We start from the raw sequence: 13,863 nt of genomic DNA on the forward strand, positions 1-13,863 counted from the left end.
AAGGGTTATCTGACACGCACGCTACACGCACGGAGAGTGTCAAAGCACAGGCTACTTTGCACTGGCAGTCAAGCGAGCAGGTGTGTCAATGACAACGGTAAGTTACCAGGGCTGTCTGCCAATACATACCCCATAAAAGGCCAAATTCCCTTTGCCCTTCAGCATGTACAAACAGCATGCCCCTGTTTGTAGTTTGTAGATCAGTTATGCCACCCAAGAAGAAAAAAGGGGACATACAAAGCTTTTTCATTATGCAGAGAGTCTAAGTGGGCAAAATAACTAGCCATACAAACTGGCTACTGGCGACCAGGTTTTCAAATGCGGATTTTACTGTGTAAAATAACATTAGCTGTTAGGATATTACCCAGGATATTGTCACAGCTAAACCTAGCTTCTGTAATCTTTCAACCAAAGTTAGGAGTCATGTTGAATAAGGGTGTGCCGCACGGACAGTCGCAATAGCAAAGAATAGAAGTCACCATTACTGACTGTTAATAGGGCTGCCAATCTTGCAGTCGCAATAAACTATGGATCCGAGACATTCTTCTGTTCCTATAATCTGTTTATATAGGCTAATGTATTTGTGAATGTAGCCTGCACAATGCAAAGAAATAAAAGATAAACTATGGTGCATTTCCATACTCATAGAAATGAACATTTCGAGACACCATATCTCTTCTATGATCTCGTCCCAGGAAGATTTTGACTTGTTAGTTTTTTGAACATTTATTTTTATCTAATGATGCATTGAATCCACATATCCTTGCACTTGCGAAAACTATTTTTCACTAGCCTAAAACCGTGAGACTGAAAGCTAATTGCGTTCACGTTCTAGGCTACTTAAAGTGACAGACACTCAATTAGTTTTAGCCTACACACACCACAAATGTGATGATATTAAAGACAAGTGTAGCCTTATAGTTTAAATATCATTGTGATGTATTCAAATTACTAAATATGTTTAGCTATTAGTAATTATGAAGATCATAAAATACTATAAATAATTAACAATATAAAGTTTATATGAATTCCAAAATATGAAATAGAAACCTATGACAACCATCACTTTCTGTGTGTGTGTGTGTGTGTGTGTGTGTGTGTGTGTGTGTGTGTGTGTGTGTGTGTGTGTGTGTGTGTGTGTGTATGATTGCCACTGATGTGAATGATCTCACAAATCACACAAACCAAATCAAATTTTAAAAAAATTGCAAAAGTATGGAAATCGAGATTCTTCACTTATTGTATTGAAACAATAATGTTGGTATCGTGACAACAGAATTTGGGGATGTGTCCCAACCAAAGCTGAGACCAAACCTACGCCCTTGTTTATACAGCTTGTTCTGACTGAAAATGACACTGCCACAAAGGTTGTAAGACAATGTGGTAGAAACATGGAATCAGAAAAAGAAGCCACCTTTTTTAAAATTTTTATGAAAAATGGCATGTCCAAAATTATTCATACCCTTTTTCAATAATCAGTGGAAACATCTTTATTTGCCATCACAATTCTCAAAATGGTTCTTATAATACCTACCAAGCCTCTCCATGTCTCCACAATGATTGTAGACCGTACCTTTTTAGCAACAATCCAGGTTTTGATGCAGGAACGATTCTGGAGTCTGGTTGAGCCCCTCTAAAATATTGATATTGTTCTCTATTAATCATTTCTTGCCTTGTTTGGCTGTATGTTTTGGATCATTGAGTGGTTTAATGGTCCAATGTCGCCTGATCTTTTCCTCCAGAATCTTAATTGCCTTGAGGAGTTACTTGCGGTAAACTAGCCTACTGCCAGGAACAGAGTGGACATGAAACGGACTTGCCGAAACTGCAAGAGTGGGCTTGATCAGGTGCAGTTCGCCACACTGCATGAAAAGTGGGATTTTTGTCCCCATAAACACCTGGAAATCTCCTTAACCCTACACATGCTCTAATTTCGGTACCCCAGTGCCGATGACGTTCAGTCTAATAACTCCGCCATACCCCAACCAATTTTATCAATAGGCTTGTTCGACTTGATGCAGATCTGTGCAGATCTTGATGTGATGCATGCTGGGTTGAACAAACATGCATACTGGGATGGACGCAATGCATACTGGTTAGAAATCCTGTCCGACTTCTGGCAGCCGGGGAGGGACTTACCACTGTGTCACCATGTCACATGACCTTAAAATATCGCGGGAGTCTTCGCCTGCAGCCAGATCTTGCAGTTGTCTTTCCACGGACTGCACAAGCTGAAACCTGCCCTCATGACGTCAGTTCAAAGACGTGATAGGGCCGTTTGGGAGGAATCTCCTCATGACGATTTTGACAGGTTTCTCATGCTGCTTCCTTATGTTGGAATACCTTCTTATATGTGATTTCTGCAACAATGGTAGGCTAGCCTACTGAAAACATTTGGATATTCTGGTATTTTATGCTGTTGGTTAAATAGATAGACACATATACAGAAAACACTTGATATTGAATTTATGTGCTACAATGCAGGCCTGTTAACTGTATGACAACAGTGGTTTATTTAAACTACATCATAGCAATTTATTTCGTCAGTCATCATGCTCATTTTAATGAGTAAGAATGAAAGTTATGCTGTATTTATTGCAAACAAAATTCCGTGATTTCTCCCACGATGCTGATTTTATTTAGTAGTGAACAACGCGTTTCGCCTATGCTTCATCAGGTTCACTCTTAATCTCCACATGCCACCGACAGGTGATATAGGTGATTCACCAGGTCACATGACCATACCAATTAGCACAAGGTACCACCCAATTCACAACCTGGTCTCCCATACAATCCAGTCCAAAGTCCTCATAACCAAGCCCACATACATCATAGTACATCCATAGTCCATACATTACCCACAACAATGCCCAAAACCTAAATATATATACATTTGGAATTTACATTGCTATGCATTCAACAATATTCAATTTCAATTTAATTTCTATCAAAGTCTGAAAGTGCAATGTGCAAATACTAATGTGCAAAAATGTAATGTGCAAATACCAAAGACTTTGATAGAAATGAAATTGAAATTGAATATTGTTGAATGCATAGCAATGTAAATTCCAAATGTAAATAAATCCTAAAATGAATGGGCTTCTATGGGGGTTAGCAGAGAGATGGTCCCTCCCGCCTCCATTTTAATCATATCGCAATAATGCTGATAACCGTGATCGTGTAGGTTACTATAATCATGATATCACATTTTCATACCGTATCTCTGGTGGCTGGTGAAAAGGTTGAGTGGTTGGTAGATTTTGGAATCCACCAGCCACAGTGGCAGGTGGACAAAATATTTAATTTCCTTCCCTGATTTTGCTGTGTGTGCAGGCTTTCATAGTCCTGGGCCCAGTTTCCCGATAACGAAAGAGACACGCTCTTAAGAGGGTTTTCTACGATTCATCTTACGATCGTTCGTTTGGTTTTTCCGACTGTTTCCCGAACATGCTCGTAGCGTGAACTGCTCTTAAATGCTCTTAAGGGGAGCTGTCCACGTTAATAGTTCTAAAATATCCTCTAATTTGATGGTGATGTCAGGTGACTGCACATCACAGCTATAGGCCTACCGTTTAAACTTCGGATCACACATTAATTCACATCAATACGAAAATAGAAACACGTTGACATCTGCATGTAAGCATTCCAAGTAGATTATATACCACAAACAGACATAAATAATTGTAATTATTTAAGATTAGATTGTTGCACCATGCAATAATTTTCCGCTGTCACTTAAGAACACGTTTGAAGATAAGAAAGAAGTCGAGTAAGAAAGTGAGGAAATGTGTAGGCTTAGATTTGATGCAGTACAGACTAAACCACATGTTGCTTACTCTGGTTTTACCTCATAGGCCTAATAAAATATAGCCTTCACTTAGCAAAGATAATGGCAAACTATTCTGGCATGTCTCGTTTCATAACTTGATTGCATTTTTGTCCGCTTTTCATCACATTATTATGACCATTAAATGTAGGCTATGCTATTTAATTTGCAGGCTAAAATCTGATTAATCACAGGTAAACACAATAAAGAATGGGAACGTACGTTGGATTATGTATTCTGTAATTCCTCTGTATTGTTGGTGTCCTCAGTGAGAAGTAAGTTAAGTAAGTTAAGACGCTCTTAGCCGGTAACGAGAACTCTGGAGCACTCGTAGATCTACGAGTGTTTTCACGACACTCTTAAGCTACGATGGTTTTTGGAAACAGTCGGCAAATCTTAAAGGGAAACTTGGCAGGATTTCCCCCTCTGCTGGAGAAATTGTGCATTATGCTATTTCAAACTGTGGAAAAAGGTAACGATAAAGCACATGGATTTGTTTACAAGCTAGCAAAACGGTTAGCATAAGTTCGGCAGACAATGTGGATGTTACAAGGTAAGAAACACGATTTAAAACGAGTTTCTTGTTTCTCACTTCTCTTTCCGGGACGGTAGTCTCAATGTTGCAAGGTTGGTTTTCCGCCTGGGGACGCTAGGGGCAGCGGGAAAAGTCACCATTTTCACCGGAACAGGTCATTTAACCATCCAAATGATTTCTAAACGGGTTTATTACGTTGAAATAGTTGCCAAGTTCCCCTTTAAGACGTTCGTAAGAGGGAATTTACGACGCTCTTAGGCTTAAGATGCTTTCGGGGAACTGAGCCCTGCGCCAGTGACAAATTGTTGAATAGAACGTCTGCTAGTCTGTTAGTTTCTTTACACTGTGTTATTAATCTTATATTAACATCAAAAAATAGGATTTCTCAACCAATCAGGAAATAGTTTTGTTTTGACGTGGGTCCGCAACGTGGAGACTGCTGGTCCGCGGAGTCGTGGAGTGAAATTAGGCCCGGTGCTTCGTCTGATAATTTGCAGCGCAGTTGATCAAGATACCGCGGACAAAAAAAGAAAACAAACGTTTCTGCTATCGATGTCATTAAACATGGAGCCATATAATAAAGTGGTGGTATGAGCGTTCATTCAATGCAGGCGTCTGCGCGAGAGAAACTGAAACTAATCAATAACGTTGGTATCAAAGCTCCGTTTCAACCTGTTGAATGCTATTTAATTGTTTAACGACACTTAATAGAACAATGTTGATTTTTGGAACTTCCATAGAAACAGAGCAGAGACTGTATAATACACTGTATAGCACTGAGTATTGTATAGTCAAATTTGAATATAACGTGGCCAAAAGCTATTGCAGCCTTCTTTCTATCTGTTGAAGATCAACAGATCAGTGATTTACGCCTATCTGCTCGCCAAAAAAGCTGGTATTGTGTTTCCTGAATCCTTACATTCAGGCATTCAAATTAAAGTTTATTAAAGAAACTTGTATTTTTTTTCTCCATTTCCTACCAATGTATGATGGTTGTATGAGGGAAACATCCCAAAACAATAGCACCCATATAATTGTTGCGGTTTTGAGAAGTATTTATTTTCTTATGCAAGCATCATGCAACCATGCAAAAGCAATGAAACTAATTATATCTTACATTAGTAAAGCAGTCCTCTGATGTGCATGTCACAAAACATTTAAGTGAAAGTGCATGTATAACAATATAGGCATAATAATGATTGTGATAATGATAATGACATTTGATTTGGAGGGAGTGGGGTTGGGTACGTGTAGATGAGCCCTATGACCCCAAAGTCTGCCATGACTGGGCCTCAGGTCAAAGAAGTTTGAGAAAGGCTGGTCTACATAACCTGCATCAGATTGAGGTTTGCAGTGATGCGCCTGAAGGCATGGCTTGAGGACCCAGTCAGTTACGTCACAATATGCACATTTGTTTAAATTCATACCTACGTAATCACCATGACCAAAATTGTACTTTTTTTTTTACTTTGAATCTTGAAAAAAAAAAATATTGACCTATCTACCGACCCCTTTTCTTATTTTTTTGGCTGTTACTGCAAACAAGAATATTTTTAAGGATGGCCTCATGACTGTGAAAATGGCTGACATTGAACCACAGTGCTTTAAATGGGAGACCCCAGTATCAGTCATCAAGGCATCAAAATCTGCCACAAACACTTACAAAAGTGGGCACTTTGGGCAGCCGTGGCCCACTGGTTAGCACTCTGGTTCGAGCCCCGACTGGTGGGCCGCGGCTGAAGTGCCTTTGAGCAAGGCACCTAACCCCTCACTGCTCCCCGAGCGCCGCCGTTGTAGCAGGCAGCTCACTGCGCCGGGATTAGTGTGTGCTTCACCTCACTGTGTGCTGTTTGTGTTTCACTAATTCACCGATTGGGTTAAATGCAGAGACCAAATTTCCCTCACGGGATCAAAATATATATACTTAATACTTAAATACTTAACACACAACATCACTCAAACACACACACACACACGGACAGAACCACTACTGTTCAAGAGACCATTTTGGGGCTAAATGTGCTTTTTCTCATTTGGTTGTTTTCTGTTTGTTTAGAGCAGAATGAGCCACTGCTGTTCAAAGGGCCCATTTGGGTGAAATTATTATTATAATTTATGTTATTATTATTTATTATTATTAACTATAGGGTTCTAGAATAAATAAGATAGTGTGTTTGAAATAATGGAATTTGTGCTCTCTCATGAAGCTGGGTCGATGGGACATGGACATGGGGAGGGTGGGTCTGTTGATCGGGGGGAGGGGGCGTGGCGCCACGAGTAGTTCAAGCAGACGTAGGACTTTCATGTACTTCGATCAGGGGGGAGGGGGCTTGGCACTGTGCCAATGCCACGCCCCCTCCCCCCTGAGAAACAAAGTCTCACTCCTTGCAAACTTCAAAACTTGAGAGCCCTGATTAGGTATTGTTTTTAGGATGAAGAGACTTACCTAGCGCTCTCTTGAAATATTATTTTGACTTAATTTAAGAAGACTTTATTGAGACAAATTTGCACAAAAACACACTGGCGGCCAAATCTGCTTGTTTTTAGGACAAATGTGCTTGTTTTCAGGATGAGACGTCTTAAAATAAGTCAAACTCTTCTTAAATTAACTCAAATGATTTACGAGAAAGCACTAGGTAAGTTTTTTGATCTTGATATAAGATTAATAAAACGTTTTGTTAGATAAGAGTTTTGCAGTGTAACAACTTGGGCTTTAATGTTACATGTCACTGCAAAACAAAAGTAAACAGACAAACACCGTGACAAAGGCAACACACAATAGAACTGAAACTCCAGTAGAACTGAGTTGATACCCAATCAGAGTATGCGACAACATCTGCGCTGTTTCAAATTTTATGATGTACACGACAAGCTTCGCAAAACTAGCCTGGCGAGCCATCCTATATCATTGAAATGTATAGTCTGGACTCGAGCCATTCACCTCGTTCACCTTAATCCAAGGGGCGGGCAGAGAATTGTCTTTCAAACTGCCTAGGCATGCAATAGGCCAGCGCTACGACCATATCCGTATCCGGTCGGCAAAATGGCAAATACATCCTTCTTCGAAAGGAATGACTTAAGTGCATTGTGTTGCTCAACTTTCAAAGAAAAGCCTAAGTCCAACTCCTCCAAAGTTGACGCCAACGCCGATTCAAACAACCGCTCTTCGTTCCACATAGCCACCTTCCTTGTTGTTCACCGTCGCAGGACTGTCGTTATCCTGTTAAGCCCGCCTTAAGACTCTCTAACAAAATAGAGCGCTGTGATTGGATAACATCCACGGTGTTAGCCAATAGAAATTCCTATGGTTTGCTACTAGACGTACAGGCTGAGCAAATTAATTTGCCGCTGCTAGGGTGCGTCTAGATTTCTAGGCTATCGCAAAACACCAACCGACAGAAATTGTGTCACTTTTACGGCATAATTTATTGAGCGACACTTTTCACCAGGACTAAAAATTGGCCTTAAATGAGTCCAATTTCATCTGTAATCAAAAAGTGTTAACTGGTTGCTTCTCCTTTCTCTTGTAGGTGGTTTACTATGTTTATGCTGTTCTTGGGATTTGGCTGTTCCAAGGGGCTATATCTCCACCCGCCAATGACAGGTACTTTAATGTCTGATGAGTATATGGAGACATGGCTTTGATTGAATTTAGTCAAAGTTATGTTAATTCAAGTGTAAAGTACAGTGGAACCCCATACATACCGGGGGCAGCCGTGGCCCACTGGTTAGCACTCTGGACTTGTAACCGGAGGGTTGCCAGTTCGAGCCCCGACCAGTGGCCCACGGCTGAAGTGCCCTTGAGCAAGGCACCTAACCCCTCACTGCTCCCCGAGCGCCGCCGTTGTAGCAGGCAGCTCACTGCGCCGGGATTAGTGTGTGCTTCACCTCACTGTGTGTTCACTGTGTGCTGTTTGTGTTTCACTAATTCACCGATTGGGTTATATGCAGAGACCAAATTTCCCTCACGGGATCAAAAAAGTATATATACGTACTTATACTCGCGGACTCAGGAGCCTCAGTTACTTGCGGGTCATTATGACGGAAAATATTGAGTGGATAATTTTGAAAACAAATCATCACCTTCTGCACCTTCTCACTTTCCTTATGTGTCTTTTTTGTTTATCTCATTTCTCATGTACCGTAAAGTCACAAAAACAAATGCACTTCCATTGCCGCAGTTGCTCGCAATTTCTTTTTTACTTTGTTTGCAAACTAGCGAACTAACAAGGCAACAGAGCTAGTCAGTGGAGCTGAGTGGTGTAAATATCCCGCTCTTCGCTCAGGTGGCTTTTTGGCCGCTCCTCCGCTCAAATTTGCGTCAGGTCGTACCACTTAATTTCACTCCCCACTCTACTTAAAAATCTTTCTGCTCCAGTGAAATCGCTCCATGCTCGGTCCAATTTAAAAGATGGAGAAATAATCTACAAGCCGAATTGTACGGAGCCCTCCGGGTGACATGGGGAAAAAAAAACATGGGTTAAAAAAATAAAAATAAAGTCATGGGAAAAAAAACATGAAGAAGAAAAAAAAACGATGCACTTTTGCGAGATCTTGCAAAACTTTTTTTTCTACTTTTGGAACTTGCTGGGCTTCCTACTTGACCCCAATAGGCCCACAAACCACTACCGCCAGATGGCAATCGTATCATGATACTATGATTGCTCTATCACTGTTGCGTGTTGTGGGTTTTCTGGACACATTACATAGGCCTATGACACGGGAGGGAGAGGGAGACACCTGCGTGCAGACACGCACACACAGCAGGCTACAATAAATTACCTAACAGACAGCAGCCTAATTTCGAGGTATCACTAATACCTATTAAATAAATGTAAAGGACACAGAACTGTAAGCTCAAATTCAAAAACGTTTGAAGTCTACCCAAACATATGCAAAGGGAATATATATAAATTGTGTTGCATATAGCCAGCTTAATTAATGTCAATTTAAAGATTATGATTAGCAGTTTCTATGCATTTTTCCATTGATAGTTACAGGAAGCCACGTTGTTGTTTAAACTATTGTTGCTTCTAGCCCACGTTACCTCCAGTTTCACTTGCTGCAGGGACGCACACATTGCATGAGCGATCATAAGCGTTCTATCTCCGATGTAGAACTCAAATGTGTCTTGACGCCGCCGTTTGTAAGATCAGATCAAATAAGACGTTCTAAATGGAACGCGATGTAATTAAGCTGTTCCTTTCCAAGCGTCTTGGAGACGTACTGTATGTGTGCTGACTGGGCTATGTCTATATAGTTGATGACACCAAATGAATAAGTATGCTGCAAATGAGCAGACGTGTGAAGCACCGGCATAACTTAATTTCGCGGCTACGTGGAGCAGTAGTAGGTTAATTGTTGAGGCCCATAGTTTGAGAAAAGCTGCAGATCATAGGCAGAGAAAGCATAATGCTTTCCGTTCCAATTAGAACGTCTTATTTGATCTGATCTTACAAACGGCGGCGTCAAGACACATTTGAGTTCTACATCGGAGATAGAACGCTTATGATCGCTCATGCAATGTGTGCGTCCCTGCAGCAAGTGAAACTGGAGGTAACGTGGGCTAGAAGCAACAATAGTTTAAACACAGCGTGGCTTCCTGTAACTATCAATGTTAAAATGCATAGAAACTGCTAATCATAATCTTTAAATTGACATTAATTAAGCTGGCTATATGCAACACAATTTATATATATTCCCTTTGCATATGTTTGGGTAGACTTCAAACGTTTTTGAATTTGAGCTTACAGTTCTGTGTCCTTTACATTTATTTAATAGGTATTAGTGATACCTCGAAATTAGGCTGCTGTCTGTTAGGCAATTTATTGTAGCCTGCTGTGTGTGCGTGTCTGCACGCAGGTGTCTCCCTCTCCCTCCCGTGTCATAGGCCTATGTAATGTGTCCAGAAAACCCGCAACACGCAACAGTGATGGAGCAATCATATCATGATACGATTGCCATCTGGCGCTAGTGGTTTGTGGGCCTATTGGGGTCAAGTAGGAAGCCCAGCAAGTTCCAAAAGTAGAAAAAAAGTTTTGCGAGATCTCGCAAAAGTTTTGCGGGATCTCGCAAAACTTTTTGCGAGATCTCGCAAAACTTTGCGAGATCCCGCAATGAGATCCCGCAAAAGTGCATCGTTTTTTTTTCTTCTTCATGTTTTTTTTCCCCATTACTTTTTTTTTTTTTAACCCATGTTTTTTTTCCCCATGTCACCCGGAGGGCTCCGTAGAATTGTCACCTTAAACAAAAAACAGAGCAACGGCAATATATTTCACTCATTGGAACTGATTCTGATACTGATTCATAGAACTTTTTTTTTAAATATGGTGAGACACCGATAGTGCAACAACGAACAAGCTTGGCAACGTCAATACACATAAGCCTAAAACTAAAGGGATCAGTGGGATTAATTGCCTAAAGAATACAGGCTTAGCATTTTACTTTAGCCTTCTACTTAATATGAAGCATATTCAAATTGATCACGTTTTTCTTCTTATGTTTCCGCGAAATGTGTCTTAGATTACTCACTGAAACAGTGTCACCACAGGGTTGTTCTTGCTCTAAATTTTTAGTATCTAGTAGTTCTGAAGGAATAGTAGGTATACACTTGTATGACTTATCAGTTTCCTTTCTAAAATATTTAACCCTTAGAACCCTAAGCTGTTTTTAGGGCATTTTCACTACCTTTATTCATAAGGATTTATTCTGGTCATTGTAAGTGCCACACACATATATTATATATTGTTTTTTTCAGGAGAGTTTAGGCTATTCAGATCTGCCATCATTTCATGTATTAATACTAGCATTGATTTTATTTTGATTTTTAAAGAATTAAAATATAAAAAGTGTATTATAAAAATTCTTATATTTCGACATGTATCTCACCACAGCAAGCTCACAGCTCTACATGCATTTCATGTGTGTGTAGGGCAGACTGTCCTGAATCGGGCAATATAATTGCCATGTTGGAGGGATACTCTGGGGCTGAGCAATTTACAGAAATATTTGCTGTGTGATTTACGGAAATAAATGCCATTTTTTATTTAGTGATGAAAAATGACCTTTCTGCGCTCCATATCTGTGACACGAACTGATCTGACCTGACTTGACCCGAGGTTGCGTGTTAGCCTGCGTGCCTGTGTGTATGCAGTCATAATAATTCTCAACTCTTTACTGCATTGCCATGAACAAAGTAAAGGCAAAAAAGGTGTTTATTTGTTGAAATTGGGATGCAATGTGAGCCTTGAATTGGATGCCATGCAGGAATTTGCTAGGATCTCAAAACCGGAATATGAACATGCTTTGCCATAGAGAAACACATGATAGCATTGGATTATAAACATGCTTTGCCACAAGAACAGACAAAAATGTGGGGTAAGTCCAGCTATATGAAGTTATTATTTTGCTGTCACTTCGTCTGTTTTATAACCCAGAAGGATGTACTTGGTATCAAATGATAGCTCTGAGTCTCCTCTTTCATCTGACATGCGTGGCATATCTATGCGATCACGGGTCCACGAGTAATTCAAACGAGAGTAATGAGTGTGCAGCGTTGGTTTGTGTACATGACGTTATTATTTTGCAGTCACTTCGTCTGGTTTTATAAGCCAGAAGGATCGATAAACATGGTACCAATGGATAGCCCTGTGCCCCCTCTTTCATCTGATATGCTTGCCATATCGATGCGATCACGGGTTCGCGAGTAATTCAAACTAGAGTAATGTGTGTGCAGGTGAATGCAGAGAAGTATAGACTTAAATGATTTAATTTCATGATTTTTTTTAAATGTCATACTTGATCGTACAGACAAGTGTGTAGTCTCGTTGGAAAGCCCCACTTCTGCTCTGTCGTGCAATAAAGGTTTCATCTCGCTGCGATGAACCGTTCCGGAGCAATGTAACAGAGAAGAAAGGGTGTGTTTTTTGACGCACTTTGCGTCAATCGGGTTCTAAGGGTTAACAAACTCCATCTCCATCAACAAATTTAATTTTCAATTTCAATTTTATTTTATTTATAGAGCGCCAAAACATTACATATGTCTCATGGCGCTTTACAGAGTGTTAGACAATCAGAGAAAAGACAAGAAGGCCAATGGGTAACAGGGGTGAGAAGTTTTGGATTTCATGTTGATATCCAGATGAGCATTAAGTTACGTTGTGTCAGTTTAAAGTTAGCTAGCCTAGTCTAACCAAATATTTGTCTTAGGCTACTGCCATACAAATCTAAACCACAGTAGGTTCATGTTAATTTAATGGGCTTTGAGACATCTGTTTTGTCTTGTGACAAAGTCTCCTGGTTCAATTGTTTCCAGTTTCATAGAAACAAGGGTGTTACATTTGCAGTAGCCTAACTACAAAATCCAATCTAATAACATTAGGCCTACCAAGGCATTGCGTTGATGTTTCTCCATTTCTTGTTCTCTTCACCTATCAGGCAGCCAGTGACATTGGAAGTGGGGGTGCGGCCACCCCCGAAGTGCACTAACTAGCGCACATTTTCCTTGTAGACATACCCATGGTTATACTAGACAGGCAACTCTGTTCCCAGAGCATGCTTTCTCTTGCTTTCGCAGTTTAATTAAATGTAATTTTCATTGTAAACAAACGGGCTACTTGTTGAGGCTTGGCCTCACAGATGCGCTCGTGCCTTAGATGGCAAGGAAAATCTTCACTTTATAGGCCTATTAACTGACCGCCCGTCAACTAACTAACTGAACGCCCGATTCACGTTAGCTGGGGGGCAGGGGGGCCCATCAGACATTTGTGCCCAGGGGTCTATGAATTGTTAATCCGGCCCTGTCCCCAACAAATAGCATCTTTCCACCTCTGATGCCGTATTCACAAAGAAAAAAAAAAGCTAAAAGTACCTGACGAATTTAGGAGCAACTCCTAAAAATAATGGGCGTGTCACTCCTAACTTTAGGACTCCTAATTTGTTTCACTAAAAGTAATTCACGAAGCATTTTAGACCTAAAAGTAGCACCTAAGTATGGGACAGCTTAAAAGAAGTTGAGAGGACTCCTAACTCACTAAGACCTATTCACAAACCGCTTTTTGTGGCATTTCACGTCGCGATGTTTTGAAATCCTATGCGGCTACAGGAGCTTCCATTCGCAAGGAAACAATTTCGCATTGTTGGCATCAGTGGCGTAGCCAGAAATGTTCAAATGGGTGGGCACAGAAAAAAACGGGTGGGCAAAGCTCATTTGATTGAACATAAGAGAGGCCTAGATTAGATACACCATACAAACATTAATCATAAGCATGTTATATTTATGACAGTTGGAAGTTATTGAACGCATTTGATCACAGCTGACAAATTACACAGAAACATTTTCGACCGGAGCAAAACAATGCATGAATGTAGCTTCGGCGCGTCACATGAAACATTGAGATTATAGATTGACCATATTGGACAACTTTTTACTGCATTGCCATGAACAAAGTAAAGGCAAAAAAGTGTTTCTTTGTTGAACAAATTGTGATGCAATGTAGGAATT

The 13,863-nt window shown here is 40.4% G+C and overlaps 1 protein-coding gene across 5 annotated transcripts in view; it reads left to right on the forward strand.

The window, feature by feature from the left end:
- The window catches only part of LOC143126036 (two pore channel protein 2-like), a 227,563-nt gene that overhangs the window by 148,408 nt on the left and 65,292 nt on the right, over nt 1–13,863 (forward strand). For all 5 annotated transcript variants that reach the window (XR_012987356.1, XM_076287963.1, XM_076287962.1 and 2 more), the window contains one exon: nt 7,892–7,965. Coding sequence is in view for 4 of the 5 variants with exons in the window: in XM_076287963.1 (XP_076144078.1) it covers nt 7,892–7,965 (74 nt within the window). In the remaining variant the exon portion in view is untranslated. The remainder of the gene's footprint in view (nt 1–7,891; nt 7,966–13,863) is intronic.

This window comes from Alosa pseudoharengus, unplaced genomic scaffold (assembly GCF_046254945.1).
Source record: "Alosa pseudoharengus isolate Yale_2024_CS ecotype anadromous, Long Island Sound unplaced genomic scaffold, YU_APseudo_1.1 YU_APseudo_1.1_scf_16, whole genome shotgun sequence".
In the NCBI taxonomy this organism is placed as follows: Eukaryota; Metazoa; Chordata; class Actinopteri; order Clupeiformes; family Clupeidae; genus Alosa; species Alosa pseudoharengus.